General features: G+C 32.1%; 2 protein-coding genes across 7 annotated transcripts in view; one reads left to right on the forward strand and one right to left on the reverse strand.

Annotated features, from left to right (window-relative positions):
• Positions 1-4814: 4814 nt before the first annotated feature.
• Positions 4815-19261, reverse strand: part of LOC132718741 (uncharacterized) — a 42454-nt gene continuing 28007 nt past the window's right edge. For 2 of the 3 annotated variants that reach the window (XM_060702467.1, XM_060702466.1), the window contains exons 2-4: positions 14653-15382; positions 8076-8275; positions 4815-7856 (exon numbers count right to left, since the gene is read on the reverse strand). In XM_060702467.1, the coding sequence (XP_060558450.1) occupies positions 7422-7856; positions 8076-8275; positions 14653-14866 (849 nt within the window). In that variant the 5' untranslated portion in view covers positions 14867-15382 and the 3' untranslated portion in view covers positions 4815-7421. Of the gene's footprint in view, positions 7857-8075; positions 8276-14652; positions 15383-17327; positions 17508-19261 lie in introns of those variants that run through there. The other variant, XM_060702465.1, reaches the window with a different exon arrangement.
• The window catches only part of LOC132718740 (calcium uptake protein 3, mitochondrial-like), a gene marked incomplete at its 3' end in the record, with an annotated part of 89597 nt that continues 87940 nt past the window's right edge, over positions 17605-19261 (forward strand). For 3 of the 4 annotated variants that reach the window (XM_060702460.1, XM_060702463.1, XM_060702464.1), the window contains 1 exon segment: positions 17605-17890. In XM_060702460.1, the coding sequence (XP_060558443.1) occupies positions 17669-17890 (222 nt within the window). 4 annotated transcript variants of the gene reach the window in all.

Genomic DNA, 19261 nt, shown 5'->3' on the forward strand with positions numbered 1-19261 from the left:
AATTGATTTGTTGGAAGGTAACTGATTAAGATGCATTTTGGCATTAACACACCGACCAAGTGTCCTTAATTACAGTGTCATATTTTCCCACATACTACCCTAACACTATAAAAATTGTGAATTCGTCAGAAAACATGAAGATTAGAAATATGAAATATTTCTTTGAAGTGGTATATTTTGTCCCCTGCTTTCCATATTTGCTTACTAATTTACACCCAATAGATGGGTACGTGTTAATTTACACACTCTTTACTGTACTATGAATGCCGCTAAAATATGCACTATTTTAAAACAGGATTATTATAATGTGTTGTTAATTTGTAAACTGTCATATTACCGCCTCCCGGAGCTGTTCGTGTCTTTTGTTACAAAGCACCTTTTTTAGCCTTAAAACATTTTAAAATTCGCACATTATTAGCGCTATTGTCACACTATGTAAAGTGACGCGCTAAATTTTAAAAATATTTTCCCGATTTTGATACGATTCAATTCGGTTATTTTCTTTATGATTTACCAGTGTTTTCATTTTAATTTCGGACTATTAACTAGCGTGGTGTCAACCAGTAAATACAGATTTGCTATTTTTGGTGTTCAAATCCTTTTAGATGTGCTTTAACGTGACACAATTAGTCAGAAAATATTTACCCAAGACTAGGAAAGAATGCCTTTATTAAACACTGTCGTATATGCATTCATATAAATATTTTGTTTCACATTTTGAAAAATATCAATTTATCCTAACTTACTTCGTCAAATACATAGTATTCTAAATCTTTAAGTTTATAGAAAATTCATAAAAGAATGCGTGAAACGTAAAAGAAAATGCGCCTATATTCAAATATAATTCAACAATATAAGCATGTTTTTTTTATAAACGTTTCACTGACTAGTAGCCGGGTACGTTATTCATTTTAGATATATTGTGTAAAGTTTTGCCTTACATTATTCAATGAATGAATGTCAAACCTTCGTCACCGCGGACCTTCGTCATTACTGCGTTCCCAGGGCAACCTAGGATGGATTGGAAACGCCATGGACGTCGTTGGGTCGAGTTGGGAACGATTCGAGTCCCCGTGAGGAACCATCATTGTCCCAGAACTTCGAGCCAAGGCGACTGTTTTGAACTTGAAAAAATAAAACGCCGATGATCTGCATTCTCAATGCGTCCGAAACTAGAACGCCATAGTGACCCAATAGTCGCGATAGAAACCCCTTCAACATGCAAATTACGTTCTATGAACATATAAAGAATGCCGCAAAATTGCCGTATAAACGCACGTAAATTCTTTAGCGTGAAATTGGTGATTTAATAGCGACACAGGCCCCGTGTTCACAAAGAAAAGATCAGGATCTTGATCCTTAAATTTTTTTTGAACATGGGGCCTGAAGAGATTGCAGTGCGACCAGTTTCAGGACGCCATTGCAGTCGACGTGCGGATGCTGCATGAACGCCGTAGTAGCCTTATAATCTTAGTACACACTCTAAGAATGCACTACAGTTGTAATAATACATCGGACCGGGCTATGAACGCCATGTGAACGCAGTACAAACTCCATAAACTTACCGGAAATACACAAAGCAGGATGGTCTGATGGCTAGCTGAAATTTGCATTTTTGTCAAAACCAGACATTGGGGTTATTAATTAGACTGCGGCGTTTTCCGGAAAATATCCCTTTAGATTTCTGTGTGAACGCCATGTCGGTGTGCCGGAGGCTTCATAATAAGCAAATGGACGCTCTTTTGAATAATGTTATAAAAATTATAAAGTCTCCTGTTGCGCTTTTCCGGGGAATTTCGGACTTTTTTAAACATAAAGATACATGCCCACTCGTCCTCACAGCTTATACCGCTATAACTAATACATACAATTATTTGACACCTAGTATTACTTACATGTACAATGTACCTGAAAATACAACACTTTACAGTCTCAGAAACTGTTGCCTTTTAAAACAGACGAGGATTTTTTTATTTCGTGACATCGTCTGTGATATTATGGAACGCCTTACACCCTTAAGAAACTTTGGCATCTTTCAAAACTCTAGCCAAACCGTCTATCTGACAGGCCGCAGAAAGCGTTGCTTTTGCAGTGACTTATATTTCCACTTAATTTACAATCAATCATTTGCCCCTGTTCATGTTGATACAAGATAGGAGATTCTTACCTTTTCTGTAAAAGAAACATTGTTTTTGACGAATTAAGGCCATTTCACTATCTGAATGTCCAGTTACATCTACATGGTAATGAGATAATTAGGTATCTTCTACCTTTCTTTTTTTCTTTTTCAAGTTGGTTGTTGTAAAAGTTTTCTAAGTCGTAGAATATAGATTATATAAAAATTAGTCTTCAACTGCTCATTATTTCCTCCAAATTTGATAGCAAGAAGCACCAAACATATTGTTATTGTAAATTAATATATTTGTTGCTTGAACCTAACTGAAAGTCACTCTTGTATCCAACGTATTTGTAACTTAATGCATTAGGGAAGATGAGTTGCTAATGGTAAAAGTAATTGATGGTTAACCATTTTAATTGCCAAATATTTTATAACACTGTATTAAAACTGGCATTATAATTACTATATGTTTATTTATAAATTAGCAATAGAGTACAACACATTTTATTTACCCATGCCACCAGTGCAGACCAAAATTAGGCGATACATCTTTTGGCATACACTTTCACTAGATTACTTAAAAGTTTCACTAAAACTTAAAATTGTTTCAGTCCATATTGAAATATCGACCATTTTAGATAGACCATAAAAGATATTTAGCATACAGATCACTTACATGTCCCGAAAATAACACTGGATCCGCGTATTGAAGTCTCTCAAATAGTTCCTTTGGCAAAAAGCATTGTAGTCAAAACGCTATAATATGGCAGAGACGAGAGACGAATTCTACAAAAAAATGCGGTAGGACTGACAGTTTATGTATAATCATGTTCCAATTTGATAACATTTATACTTGTAGTAATTGACACTGCGATGACTTTTGGCACGCGAGGTTAGGGGCTAATAGTTTGTCTAAACGGTCATCCGAATATATGTACACAAAAGACGAGATAGTTCAAAATTCGGAAATAATCAATTAAATTATAATTAATTACATTACAAGTGGTTAACCTGTGTCGAAGATCTACACGCTTGATTAGAAACCCTTCCCCGTCTGTATAGTATTTAACGAGCAGATTTTAAAACAAACTTACGCCAAATTTAATTTGGACTTTAGCGAACATTGTAGGTTCACGACATCTGCGATATTGTGACCTTTTTTAAAACTATCCGTTCAACTTGATTCGGTTACTTCAAAAGAAAATCTGACTTTAAGGTAGACTTAATTGGTTTAAAAAGATTAAGAAATCAAAAAGTCATTTGCCTGTAATAAGTATGTATTGCGAGGTAGGTATTCAATCGGCGTCCAGTCGTATTTAATGTCTGTGCCGGGACGTAACAAAATTAAAGGAGGGACAATTGTTGTATTGGATGAAACGGGATTTTATAGTATTTTTGCGTATACTTAATATTATGACGTTAAATCAAATGTTTCGATCAATGATAAAGTACCTTAGACAAACCAGTAAAAAAAGGCGTAGCTTTTTTTTTTTGACCAATTAAAAATTCAAATATAATAATAATAATAATCATAATCATAATAATGTTCATAATACGAACATATACTAGATCTATTTCATTCTTGGATTCAAAATTTATCTTATAACGATAAATTATTACAGAAGTTTTCAAATATTAAAATTAACACAAAATTGATGAAATTAAACATCCAGAAAAAGACTTTCGAAACAAACAGCTACAATGTATAATACATATTCAATTCTTTTTCAATTCTTAGACACTTTTACTTAAATAACTTACTTCATTAATTTTATTGTACTTTAATGCCAGTTAACCTTTAAGTAACTTGACGTCAAGGTCACTGTAAGAGTTTTGTGTGGGAGAGTTTAATCCCAGGTATACGAAGACCCCATGTCTGGCCATACTGACCAGATATTCGTTATTTTTTCTCACTTTACTAATCACAATACAGTAAGATTTGATAGACATCAAACAGCAATGCCGATTGTTAATCCATCTTCAAATATTATTTTAAGGCTAGAATAGCGGTGCCGTTTTAAACCAAGAGTTAACAGTGATGAAAACACGTTTGGCCAGGCAAGGCAAGTTGGCAAATATATTACGATTTAATAAATAATAACTACATGTATATACACTGTTATATGACTGTAAATGCAAAGTTTGCCCAAATATTCATGGTAACATGATATATCCCTGTTTTAAAGGATTCTTGTAGTCAATGCTTTCTTCATAAATTCTTTATTCTGTTCCTGTAGATGAAATACAAATGCTATGGTATCTTTTAAATTTTCCAACCGATGTGTACAAGTAATACAACACTACCATTCAACAGACTCTGAACGTCTGCTGCAATACTAGTCATTTTATTTTAGATGACACAACAAGAAATGCTTGCACGAAATACCAGGCGTCTATTTGGTGCTTTTTTTCAGGAATTGAATTTTCAGAATTTTGTGGATTCGATTCCTGAGCTGGCCAACTAAAATTACTAATCAGTCTTTTGAATGAGACTTTAAATCTAGGTCCCGTGTATGGGTGCTTAAACACTTGGCACGTTAAAGAAAACTTATGGAATTGGACATGTTTCTGTATCTTGCACAATCCTCCAAAATATAAAATGATTAATACTTTTTTGGAGGACTCGCCCGTTTGGGCAACTGGCGGCGGGTATAAATAAACTCAAATACACAAATAAAACGAAAGCAGTATTAGATCAGATTTTTTAAAATTTTATTATTTGAATGAACTATAGCCCATTCAAGTATGTACAAGAATGTAAAACATTTACAACAATGTACAGAAAAGAGTGCTAACTTCAGAACAATGAGAGAACAATACGCGAAAAGAAATATAATTTTCCTTTGCTTTTGTTGATAAAAAAAGAAAAACCATCAACAAACAAAAACAAACATTTTGATGAAATTTACAATAATAAATAGACTTATGTCATATTTGTAAATATAAAATGTTTAATTGACAATATTTAATGATAAGTGTTAACATAATATCTGTTGAGGTCTCAAGCTTTTTTTTTAAGTTTGCACTCTTTTCTGTATATGATAACAAAATATACAAAACGTTTATTAACAATTTATCATAAATAATCCTTTGGTATAAGCTTGGCTTCAAAGAAGGAAAATATTGTGCCACTGCCCTTTTAAGAGATGCTACTAAAAATGTAACGTGTGTGACATGGTTTCTATACGTTAAGGATAAATGTAATGTATGTGACATTGTTTAAGTAACTATAGTAACGAGTGTTCGGTACAAATTCAGCTTGCAAAAAACAGACATTTAAAATGGCACTCGTCGGGAAAAATGACAAACTTAACTATACATATTTATAGCGGGAGACTATTGTAGTAAATACTGACTTACTGTTAGAGGAAACAGTACAATATACTGACAGTGGACACTACAGGGATTTCATAATAAGAAAATATAGGGTTAACAAAATAAGGTACTCTGTTACAATGAATAAATTTACAAACATGATCTGAACATAGATAGTTAAGATTTTTTATCAAAATCAAGATAAATTCGAGTTCTAAGACGAAAGTTTGAAGAAAAAAGATCTTCATTTGGTTTTGGTCCCCCATTTGTGTCCATGACAGTATAAAATATTCTAGTACTAAAATGGTGATTTTGTTGACGGACTGAGCTTCTTGTAAGACACACTTATTGAAAATATGCATAAATGCGAAAAACGAAAAACGAAAGCAAGAAGCAAAAATCCGCAACAAAACAAAACAAGCTGTAGATGCATTATTTGAAACGAAAGGAAACACTTAAAATGTTCCTATAATTATTTTCATATAAAGAATGCTAAAATGTATGTATTAAGAGTTGAAGCGGTAAGTTAGAGAAAAACGAAAAGATTACTGAATTGCGGAAATGCAAACGTTTTTGGTAGCTTTGAATGAAAAGTTAAACAAACAAAAAAGAGGAAACATGTATACAGTTGATCCAGCAAGAATACGAAGGTTTTTGAAATGACAGTAAATAAAAAAAGTATTGCACAATAAGTTAAGATCAAACAGAATTTAACATTCAAACAATTCTTACACACTGACTGCATCTTTAGTCACATACATAACGCACCGTTACGGTTTTGTTTTTAAAGAATAATGACGTCACCATTTAGAAAACGACGTCATGCGAGTATATACACTGAGGTATTTAATGCTGATGATTACTTTAAGTATTCGAAAATATAATTAAATCTAATTGTCATGTATATATATAGCTTGTTTTCCAAATTCAGCTATTTTATGTTTTGTTCAATCTTTATTATAAAAGGGGGCGATAATTTAGTTTTCTAGCGTGACGCTTCAGCATCAAGAAATTAATTTAGGGGGAGGCTCTCAATAAATTATATCTACAACAAGAACAGACCTCCCCCTGTCAATCACAGATACCGTTACCCTATAATGGTCCGTTTGATTAAAGGTAGGTACTCAATATATTATAATAAAGTACATTTATAGTAGCATTTTACTTTTAAACCAAGACGTCGAGCATATGGAATTAATGGCAAAGCCTTAAATTAGTCAGTGGATGGTTTCGATTTCTTCTTCTTTTTTTTTCAATTCTACTATTTTTTAAATCTGGTTAAGCCACCATCATCCATATAAATAACAAAGAGCAGTATTTTATATGTCATTAACAGGAATTTGTGACGTCTCCGTTTACCGCTTGATTTATAAAGAGATGAAGTTTTTATACTTGTAAAATAAAAATATCAAAATGCTTGGGGAAAATAAATGCAACAAAAATACAAATTATTTAGAAACATGCAAATCACTGACTGAAGATCTTGATAGATAAATACACGAGTGTAACGAGGAATGCATAATTTGCGTAGAAAACACACTTTGTGTTTTACAGTTTCTAAATAACACGTGACAGTTATGACGACAGTCTTCCACTTTATAAGCATCTTGTGTCCATGTCACCAACAGCACCTATGGTTCTTCTGCCCATTTTTGGCAATCTAGTTCTTTTGCTAGACACAAATTAACACCGAGACATTTCTTCATATATATATAAATACTTAATGAATGAAAATACAAATAAAATCCTTATTGTTTAGCTCTCCTCTATTCCTTCCTAGACTCGACTGGCACTTTTTTCGGGAGATTTGCAAATCTCTTGTCTGAACAATTATTGAAATTTGTACAGATATTAGCCCGATCTTGTACCAATCGCCTTCACACTAATAAATATTTTTGAAATCACAATTACGCTTCCTGTACTAAAAATAGCACTTGTATATGCAATCTCAAATTTTGAAAATCCGGCGCATGCGCACCAAACACTATCATCTATCAATGCCTTTGTTTCTTTTGTTAGAGCAATGCCTCACTTTATCTGCCTTTTTAACACATCTTTTATAATAGCGTCTTAATTCCTTTAGTTTTAACGTAAAGAATCGTCTTCTATGCTTATTACACCAATTTTTATAACAGCGCCGCTTCCTCGTACATCCCTTTTTTCTGCACGACTTTTTTGTACAACACTCCTTTTTCAAAGGTTGAAAAGGTGGTGATTTGTTAACGTCATTTCCTTCAACGAATATTTTTATAAAGTTAGCACCTTTCTGTCGCTTTCTAGTCACATTACCACATCGCATCGATCCATCTTTATTCATGCCTAAATACCACTTTGGCATTGTACTATTAAGCTTACGATAATATCTGTCTGTAAAGTTTTCATACTCATGGTCGAACACACAGTGGTTAGTATTAAAAGTCCGCTGTAATATAGAACAAAAAATACGATATAAGTGTGCATATTATAAAATATATAAATATTCAAGGCAATGAATTTATTAACAAGAAACATTATTAAGAAGCTATGAAATCCTGAGACATTGTGCATTGTGTTTATTTTAAGTTAAACTGCTCTCTTAATTTATTGACAAAAATGCATAATTTACTCTATAAATAGAATTTACATATGTATATAAACCTACCGTTTGATATACCACGCTTTGGTCGTTCATACACAGAAAAAGACCCGTAGAGTTCCCTAATATCACGTGACGAGCTGATTGACCTTTACCACGCCACTCTTTTCCAGTATTACTATTCTGAGACCACTTGCCAAGTTGCTGGCTACTATCATTATTTAACCTCACCCCGGTGATGTTCATTATAAGAATGGTAAGTACACCTGAAAATAAATAAGAAAAATATGATTATTTGAAATCATTGTAGAACTGAGAGTAAAAATAAAAGATATACGGAAGACAGTGCTATCGATGAAAGGATACGGAATGTGACGGAATAATGACGGGACGAAATTAGAAGGCTGGCCATTTGGAACTCCTTGCCGATTCCCCAAAGTTTGACGGAAAAGGCCAAAAAGAAGCGAAATGAGACAATCCAAGTTGTTACTATTCCGGCTTAAATTATTGACTCAAATATTTTATAAAAGTAGTGAATTACTTTTAATGGAATTTCAAATATTTAATCAAAATAGAAAAAAAATCAAAATAAATATTCATTTAACATACAGATTAAAAAAAACATGACCGTGTTTCGTGCACCGTTTAAAATTAAAATATTCAATAGTTATTTGTCCCTGTGGTTACTTTGTATGAAGAAGTTTCTTTTTACTTTTATCTTTTAAGTCTAACTGTAGGGTTTGTAGATAAATGTTCTTCAATTTAAAGCTTCAATTGAACTTGAGCATAGTTTAAATTTCATATACTACAAAGACTTGACAACTTTGACAAAAGTAAAAGATTTGACTAGATGTGGTCACGACAGGAGATGCAATTGAAAACTTTTGATATCAAAGTTATGCTTATCAATATGTATGTTTTTATGAGGTTTTTTTTTCTTAAAGCTTTTCAAATAAAAGCAAAAGTCTCCTTTATAAAGTATCATGTAAGGTTAACTTATTTATTACTTTAGTTGATTTGAATACAGTATAATATATAGCTTAAGAGCCCCATTTATACATCAATATTATGAACTAGTTTTTGTCCATGTATGTAAAGAGTTTGTTTCGAAGAAATATCCGATTTTTTTCTTACCGATTTTGTTTTTCGTTCAAAATAAAGACTAGACTTATTAGAGCAAATACATAAGACAAGATGCTCGTTAAATACACATAGATAATTATGACAGGTTTACTAATGGCTTTTCATTTACTGCAGGCTTTTAAAATATTTGTTCAAATGTATCAACTCCCCCAGGCTTGCTTAATATCATGTACGAAATAGTGGTATACTGTTAACTTAAAATCATTTTTTTTAAAATCACACTCAGATGAAAGAAATAACAACGAAACCTGGTAAACTTGTTACCAAGCGTTTATATAAACTGTGATAACGCTTTTCGATTGATAAACTTCAAATGTGCATATTACATTTTGCAGCAAATGCGTTAAAAAAAGAATATCGAATCTCGTTCTCCCTCCTAACAGGAATGAACAGGTGCGAATACCGTTAAATGTGGTATCAGTTGTCAGATGTTTGGGGAAGTCGCACGAATTTGGGTTCATTTTAGTATATGATAGGTTTGAAGCATTCAAAAGTTGTAAAGTTATAGCAAAAGGCGATAGTTTACGTTCTAACAAGTTTTGATATATATACGATAAAATACTGTCCATTCAGTTGGATGATTTTGGCGACATCCGACAACAAGAGATGGTGGAATTTTTAAGAGGATAACCAATGCTGTTGTCATATTTCGTACCTTATCTAGTCATTTATCATCATGCAAGTCCTTCCGCTTTACGTAAACGTCTGACACGTATACGTTAAATAACGTTACGTGACGTTAATCATTATACAAGCGCATTTCTATGATTACTTTTTTTTTTACTTGTTTTATTTATTTTTTTGCATTTTCATCGTTTTGAGTGAAATGTCTCTCGTGGTCAATTGTGGTGTATGCAACTTTATAATGTCTCGTCTGTGATAACTGAAAATCTTAAAAAGTTTAACAGTAATACATTGTATCAAGATCGGGACCATCAGACAAAAGAATTCAAAAAGTTTCGTTACTTCCCAGCCCTTTAATTAATAAAAGTTAACCTTTGCTATTTTCTCTACAGTAACGTGTTCTTACAAATGTAGCGAGTCAATAATTGCTGCTTTTGTTAAAATGAAACAAAATATGAGCGATCAGTCAAACATCTCTTAACAGCTTTTTACCCACAGTCCAGCCTTATAATGGTGAAAGTGTTTACTATTGAAACACGCCAGCAAAATATTATTCTGTTTCATTCACCCTATTAAAGTTACAAGTGCGGTAATTAAATAGGGGTGCGCATACAAGATGTAAAAAATAGCGGTCTGGGGCGAAAAATTAGACTGAGACTTGTATAATTCGCGTTTAAACACGTTGAAAGTATATATACAACGTTTTTTGTGAAACAGAAAAGCAAGAGGGTTACCATTTTCGTAATAGCAAAGAGTAAAAGTATAATTGCTATAGACCAAATGACTTTTCTTTAAATTTGTAATTAATTATTATTACATTATTGTGGCCGAAATTCAAATCAAATAAAAGTGCGCATGTTTCATTACATGTAAATTTGTATCGGTAGGCAACAATTTGCACAGTGACCTGGTCATCACCGTTCGTTTAGAACTGCACTAACTAATACGCTTGTGCTACTGGAAACGAATAGCAGTATTTTTCTCGAATTACCAATCATCGTTTAGAATCACAACACATTATCTTACGCTATAAAATGTATATCGCGTTCGTCTTTGACCTTACACCGACTGAGCCTAATTGCCCCAAGCGAATGTTTAGCAACTATTCAGCAGAAATTGTTACCTACTTGAAAAAAAAAAAGAACGCACTCATAAAATCTTGATATATAGACAGAAATCATAATTTTTCCAGGTCTCCTGTAGGCTTTTCTAATTTATGAGAGATTTCTTTTTCCTAGCGTAGCTTTTTTCTCCCGTCGCTCGGTATTAATGCGCGGTCATTTGGCACCGACACAAAACGTTTTTACAACTAATTCTGAATGTTAATAACAAATTCTGATAGAGAGAAGAAATACAATTCCGCTACAATTATTACTAAATTGCAATGCTAATATTGTTATTAAGAGACCACTGTTTTCTTGTTATCAAAGTGTTTAACACGGTCTGGGACTTGCGAAAATGTGATACGATTGCAGACTGGGTGTACTTATGTACTTTCAGGAGATAAAACTGCATACCTTAAAGAAAGCAAGACAAATACCAAGGTGTTAGGCTTACGATTTGTTTGCACTTAATGCATGTGCATTTTATTCTCAATGAAAATATTTCTTCAGCAGAAGTTCTGTAGAAGACTGTATTAAATGAGAACTTTGGGCATGATTTTAACAAATTTAAGCATTAAATGTTAACTTTGTCATGTTTTCTGTATATAACCTACTTTGTTCTCGTTTTTACACACTATTATTCACCGTCCCTCCAGGAAATGCATTAATAGTATTCCGTGATTTGTATCTGTCTACAAATTTAAACATTGCAAAGACCTTTTCTGGTCCTGTTCCAAAGATTTGTACTATTTGTTACGGGTAATATGTTTACAATTCGCCTCTTGAGATTAGCATCAATGTGATTATCACGGCTCATCTATGATAACGGAACACCGTAAAACAACAAAATGAACGGCACCTCTCATTACCGAATTGTCGGCCGAATAACGGAAACATTGAGGCATGGACATGCAAAGAACAGCTAAACTTCAGATCAAGTTATTGATAACGTTGCACATTGTCAGTAAGAATGTTAACACTGGCAAAGATCTTAACTGTCTGACTTAATCATCGGATTGATTAGAGAAGAAACGATCAAAATATTAATGAATCAATCAAATTGCATACGTTCCCATCAAGTTCGTGAGTATTAAGACTGCTAATCAAGTACACCTCTCTTTTTTCCCCCTTTGCAATTGTGTAAATTAATGTTGAAATAATTGCGAATTAAAAGAATGTCTTCTGTTGAAATAGTTTGTAATCTAACCCCGCGTTCACAAGATGCCTATCTCGTTATTTGTCAAAATAAAAACTTGCTAAGATATGTCACTATTTAAATTTAATTGTGGGAACTTTTTAAATGGTTTTAAAATGATACGATTTGTAAAATATCATCAGAGGATGAGTTCAAATAAAGTTTCAATGCATGTTGACTTGAACCAGGCGCGAGACAAGAGGGGGTCGTAAAATTTTAACAAGGGGGTAACACATATTCTATTGGGGGTGGGGGTTAGTTGATATTTTTTAAGATTTTCGAGGGGATAGGAGAGTCATGTAAATTGTAAAGGCTGAGAAAATCAAAATATATGACGAACGTGAAAGAGAATCGTGCGTGTTTTATCTTACGGAATAGACAAAATACGACATGTTTAACACTATCAAATGATAAATACGATGATTCTGTTTTATTTGAAGCATTTCATTAGACTTTATATATCACATAAATTGTCATTTACCTAAACAACAATCCTTCAATTCATTTACCTTGTCAATGGTAAAATATGCGTAGAATTTAAACAGGTTTTGCTTCCGCGTTCAAGAAGCTTCATCAATCCATTTAATTAAATGCATTCATAACACTTTATAAAATAGTAGTAGTAATAATTCATGGCTACATACGAAAGTGTTAAAAAAGTAAAAGGCAAAATGCTTAAATGAAATTACGATGTTTAACCCGCATGAAAATTATAATATGATGCAAGTTTTAAAGGCGCTGTTATAAAAATTAAACAAACAAAATAAATAAACAGTAGGAGATTAAAAAATATATGGCTAATGAATTCACAAATTGCGAAAGTACATTTTTTAGCGAAAATGTACCTCCTTTCGGGCCGGCGGAATAGTTGTTTACAAAGGCATATTGAAAATCGATCTAAAAACGATTTTATCTCCATACATATATGTATTAATCACTTAAGTGAGAAATGACAGACAACACTGTTAGACATAAAGTGTGGGTTTGTTTTTTCAATCGTTATTTAGAGTTATTTTGTGCACTTTTGTTTCGCATACTTTAGATCGTCAAATATCTTGTTTGTTGCATCTAAGTACCCTAACCCACATATTTGAAAAATACCTAGATAATCGGGAAAGATCCTTAACTGTTCATACAGAGATATAAGCTAATATTCTCCGGTCTCATTAATCATAATAGTACACAATACTAAATAGCTTTCAAATGAAGAATTATTGAATATTTATAAACACTATTGAATGAATATATGCTGAATATTTACAATATCTCCTCCTTCTCAAGGTCGTATGATTTCAATGGCATTTAACAGACCTACAGACAGGCAAAGAAGGCTTTGAAACAACGCTCTATAACAGCAAGAAGTCAATATATTGTCTATCAAATCTGAGATGGTGCCAAACGATGCGGAAGTAATTTTGTCGTGTTTTTTTTCCCAGTCGATCATGGGATAATTTAAAACTCAATACAAATTTGTTTCGTGATTGAAAAAAAAGTTTAGAATTTTGCTTTTTATCTATATTTTAATAATTATTTGTCTTCGTTTGCGTATTGTTTTTATATCTTATAGAAAACAACTAGTGTATAGTCCCTGCATTAACCCTTTGACATGCGCCAGTTTATTTTGAAAGAAAGAAAGAAAACTGCACAAGAATGACAAATGTTTGAAATTCCGAACATAAGTGTGTCAATATTGGGTGAAAACAGCGATAAGTAAGAATAGTTTATTTTCACCAGTTTTTGCTTAAGCCGCGATAATTTATGCAAATTATAGGCATTCTTATATATATGAAAGGCTAATATATGAAAGTAGGCGCTTTTCTTCCCGTTTATTGACAAAAAGTTAAGTTTAATGGACGAGAAATGGCAAAATATGAAAACTGTCTCTAAAAATTATAAGTGTTTTTCCCTTACGTTAAGTGAAAATAATTTCGTGGTTCGGGTTAATGCAGGTCAAATTTGCTGTATATTTATGTCATCCTTTTTTTGTTTGACAAACAAGCAAAAGAGATAGTAATTTTTGGCGTTTTTCTTTCTTTCTCTTTTAATATTTTTTGGCGTTTCAAATCATTTAGTTTACTTTATGTAATTACTTTTCGTTTCTTGCAGCGTCATTACTTACATTACTAAAATTGATCGGAATCGGTTGATGCATTGCCTCGATTAAGTTTGAAAAATTGTAATGAAAATAAAAACAAAGCACAGCAATGATGACGAAGCTTATTTTGACTTATATTGTAGTCTGACCATAGTGTTAAACAAGAACGTGGTCAACACTCACTAGTGAGATTCAAATCGTGTTTAAAGGCTGAAAATCTTAATGAGAAACATGACTGCATGGTATCTACCTGGAGCGCACCGAAGAGATGTGAATGATTATTAATGGTGCATGGTGTTTGAACATTTTAGTAAATTACAACAAGCACGGTCGTCCCTCAAAGTTCAAGTACATATTTATTTAACATAGTTATAGATTGGCTTGTTATTATCAACATGATCCATTTTCGTTTACTTTTAACCACTCAAGGGTAACAGAAAGTGTAGAAAAAAAAGAGTTTAAAACAAAGGATTTTGTACTTACAAAATTTCGTAGTGTCTTTGACACCTCTTGTCCCATTACTATGCATCTCCAAGAATAAATTATGGCGTGCCTGGAAACAAAACTTCCTATTGTCGTCTAGTTCCCTCCAGCCTTCGGGGTGTGGGTTATTCCAAGTAGGGTTCACGTGTGCTGGTTGGGGACCAGTTAGCGTCGTGGCTGGTAAACTAGCACTTGCAGTCAGAGCGGGGCTCATTGCTTATTTAGACCACATGAATGCGACCAACGGCCGCTTAACGAAGTTAAGCACGAGTCACACATTCAATCCAGTGATTATTTCCAATGCCGTGTATAATCCAATGAAATTATTATATTACAAACACTTTACTTGAGATTTTGAAAGGATGAAATTCAAACTTTATCACTATGATACAGTACATGTATTATAAATTCTGACGCAAGTTAATCGTCGCTGTGACATTTTGTTTGATCAGCCTCACATTTTGATTTCATATATAAATCTTCACAACATATCAACACTTTGTTTCAAATTCAGAAAAATCCGAAATCCGGAACCAGCGTATCTTAAAGATGGTCAGCTAACTATTTTTTTGTTAAGACACTTTATTAAACCCGACTGACGTATCCTTGTTTATAATCCAATGAGCACGCGTTCCTGTTTTAATAAAACAATAAATATCCGTGTGCAACTATATCCTTTCCTTTTTGCTTTTTTCTATGTTACAATATTTCTTGATAATATTCTCATCACCTGTAATGACAAATGTTTTACAAGTTATAACACAATTTTCATTCGAATTAAAGCTTTATAGACTAGTGAAGTATTAAATACATGACCATCAGAAAGTTTGATTAACATCGAGTTGATTGGTTTGAGCAGCGAGTTGGATTAGTTACTTCTCAACTGCAGACGCCGCGTCTGCCATATGTCCAAACTGTTTGGCCACGCATCAGTGGTTTTTAATTACCTGACGGAATGTTTAAGAAAAACCGGCCACTAGGTACCTAAATTGAGAAACAATTACTTGTTTTCTCACACCTTTTGTAAATGTATGTGGACAGTTGGTATTTTAATTGTCTCTCAATCATTTTCTCATCTTTTTATTTAAAGAAGGGAATATGTTTGAGATGACCTGTCAATTAAGAACTAGAAATACGTATTCGAATTGCATGAATTTTTAATAGTAAAAAAATGTACGTATTTAGAATTTGAGTATTTCCAACGACTTTGTTATATTTAAAATAAAATTTTAGACACTACTAAGCCCCAAATAAATGTTAAATACGAACTAACTTGCGTATTTTGTATTTATTTTAATAAATGTATAAAATATAATTGAAGTAAGTATACTCTATCTACATGTTTAGTACAAAAGATTTTACTTTCAGCAAAAAAGAGGTGTTATTTTCTTAGACTGAATCATTAAAAAGTAAAAAGTTAAAGTAGCTACACAGATATTGTTGCGTTTCACGCGTGGATTTAGAAACAACCATCACTAATCTGATATTACTTAATCAGGTAGGATTTAAACGATTCAACAGAGATGCATATTAAGCAATCTTTTCTCAAGGGATACCCCGATTCTCTCTCCCTTTTCACACCATGCTGCCAAACTCGCTCGTACGTGCTTATACGTGTATGTAAATTACTTAAAATTAACCCTTTGCCTGCTGTTAGTGTTACCCATACGACCAGTGCAGACCCAGATTAGCAGGCACATCTGATTGTCTGCACTGGTCGCTATTGTGATCAGTACTTATTTCGAAAATTTCCCTAAAAATGATGAATGTTTTTTTTTTTCCAGATTGAGAGATGGACAAGTTTATTAAACATATTTAATGTGATAGAGGTAAGTGTGTGGAGAGTGTCGGCGGGACTTAATGCACGTGAAGTTCACTTAATCCTAATCTTCCACAGATGCGCTAATCATAAGGATAACTTTTTTGAGAGTGTAGTAAAAAACATGTATGAAGAATAATACATTGTCAGTGACTAACTAGTAACAAAAGTACAGCAAAGTAAATCTATAACTTACTCTCAAAACCTATTTCATACAATGCTAAACTTATTATTTTAATAGGTCTGTTTAAAATTATTAAAGTACGACATATTTGCGCACTCCGCAAAAATAAAGCAATTTATTTTAACTTATATATGTTAATTTTACTTAACTAGAAATAAATTATGTATTGTGTATCTTATAAATATCATAGGCCGACATAAAAATTATACATGTGTACAAGGGTGATATTTTCTTCGTGCAATCTTGTTATATATCTAGATAATGTAACCGTGATAAAAGTTTAATACTATATGTGTTTATTGTTTAAACATTTTCCTAAACGTAGATAAAGTCAAGATGTTTGTCAAATACGTACGTTGTCAGATTTCAGATGTGCATATATTTCAACTTCAAAAGAAAAAATTGACACATTTACCATTTTATTTAAAAGAAATAATACAGTTTGTTGAAAGCAAAATATACAAACGATAAAACATTTTCCCTCTCCAGAATTTGTTCAATTGGTCGGGTTTATATATATATAAATTACGGTCATTAAAAACTAAATTCGTCAGTTACCAAAGTTTGCACGACGTGAAAAAATACAAGATAAAAAAGAAGAACAAATTTGTTTTACTTTACTTTTCATTTTCAATTGTTTGAAATACATAACTTTATAATACAATTTCTTACCTCTTAAACATTAAATATCCCTAATATTGTTAAAATTGCATTTCTTTTTAAGTCCATGTTTTCTAACGCATGTGCGTTAACTTTTGTAGTTTGATTTTTAAAATGTTTTTTTTTAATTGTTATATCCAATTAATAGTAAGTAACAAGTATAACAGTTACAACGTTGTAATATCAAACGCTAAAATCCACAATGAACAACCTAGCTCTATTGAATGTATTAATATTTCTTTACACTTGTGCGCATGCGTGTCATTACGGTTTTACTGGTTCCCATACTAGAGGAAAATTGTATACATGAAGCCGCATGAAAGCCTGGATGCAACCTAATATTTACAATTAAAATGGCTGCCAATGCATTGCGAAAAAATATTTTGAATGTTAAATGTCTTAGAACAGATTTACGACAATTTCATACTGTTAAAAAGTCTGCGACAGGTTTGAATACCACAATTATTGTTGGGACTTCGTGTACTTGTTTAGTTGCATGGCAGGCATGGCGGAAATATCGCAAAAATGAGAAATTTCTTCCAAAAGTTTATGCTGCCCAGGTCGAGAAAGCAGAGGTATTTATATCTTTTATGGATTTCATCACTTTCTTTTTATAGACATAACGTTATTTCTGACATTGGTGCAATCCGACGTGTTGTTTATTTCTTATAATAAATTTACAGTAGCCTTTTTTGACTATGAAAATGTTGCAAATTAAACAAAAAAACAAAACAGCTAAAAAACACCAAAAATCATATACATATTAAAAAAAATCACCAGCAAAAAACCAAAGACTAATTGACATACACACATAGCAACTCATTTTTTCGTATTTAATGCTTTGTACTCCTATGTTTATGTCTTCACTATATTTATCATATCTCAAGTACAGATGGTACAAGGGAGACAACTTGTAAATTTTTACAAGATAAAAGTCATTGTGATACCTACTGTTTACACAAGCCCACTTGATTAATCTGATAATTAGATCAAAGAAACTTGTAAACTGGTCATCAGCATTTAACACATACACACTATGCACATGAATGTGTAGATTTTCTGGTCATTATGCTATCACAATTATCAAAGGGTCCAATCATTAGTGTAAATGACTTTGACAGATTTGTTTGAAGATTGATAATAATAATTTTGTTAAAGCAATATGTTATTATGGGATACAGATATAGGGTGCAAATTTTGACATGATTATTTATACAGCGTTTTAACAGATAAGTGTGGGAAATTTTTTTTAAGAAAGTTATTTTTTGCACTTGGGTGTTGGCTCATTGTACATTCTTTAGATGGTAAAAAATAGTGTTGGCCTTATAATTAATTGACCATCAACCAATAATCTTAAGAATGAAATTGTTAATGTATAGAACTTTTATGTATCATGTAATATGTGTGAATGCATTTAATTTGCACATATTTAAAGTAATGAAACTGAAATAGATAGGCCAATGATACCTAATTAGAATTTGACTTATTACATAATTATGGTGGTAATTAAATAAGTGAAGTCATTTATGTTCTTGTTTTTACATTAATTAGTAGGATAAATAAGAGATGTTTAACACATTTCATTGCCTTTGTAATTGCTATCAAACACTCTAAATGATATTTATGATATTCAAAATCCAATTTTATTTGACAAATTAATTATCATTTATTCAAAATTGTATATATACATACTTTACATATTTGTAATGCTTAAAAGGCAAGACTTCTTTCCCTTTTGAAAATGAAACACCCTCATCTTTTCCCAATTTTATTAGCTAACTCCCCCAAATAAAAGATGTTTTCTATATTATCCATATGTTTGGGAATTTCTGTGTATTTGTGTACTTTAAAAAAAAAAATTTTTTTTGACATTTTCTTTCCTGATTTGACAAAACATGTTGATTAAATTTACTCAAAAGAACGAGCCTCAGACAAAGATTTTACAA

Source organism: Ruditapes philippinarum, unplaced genomic scaffold, assembly GCF_026571515.1.
Source record: "Ruditapes philippinarum isolate M1 unplaced genomic scaffold, ASM2657151v2 ctg746_1_1_1_1, whole genome shotgun sequence".
Taxonomy (NCBI): domain Eukaryota; kingdom Metazoa; phylum Mollusca; class Bivalvia; order Venerida; family Veneridae; genus Ruditapes; species Ruditapes philippinarum.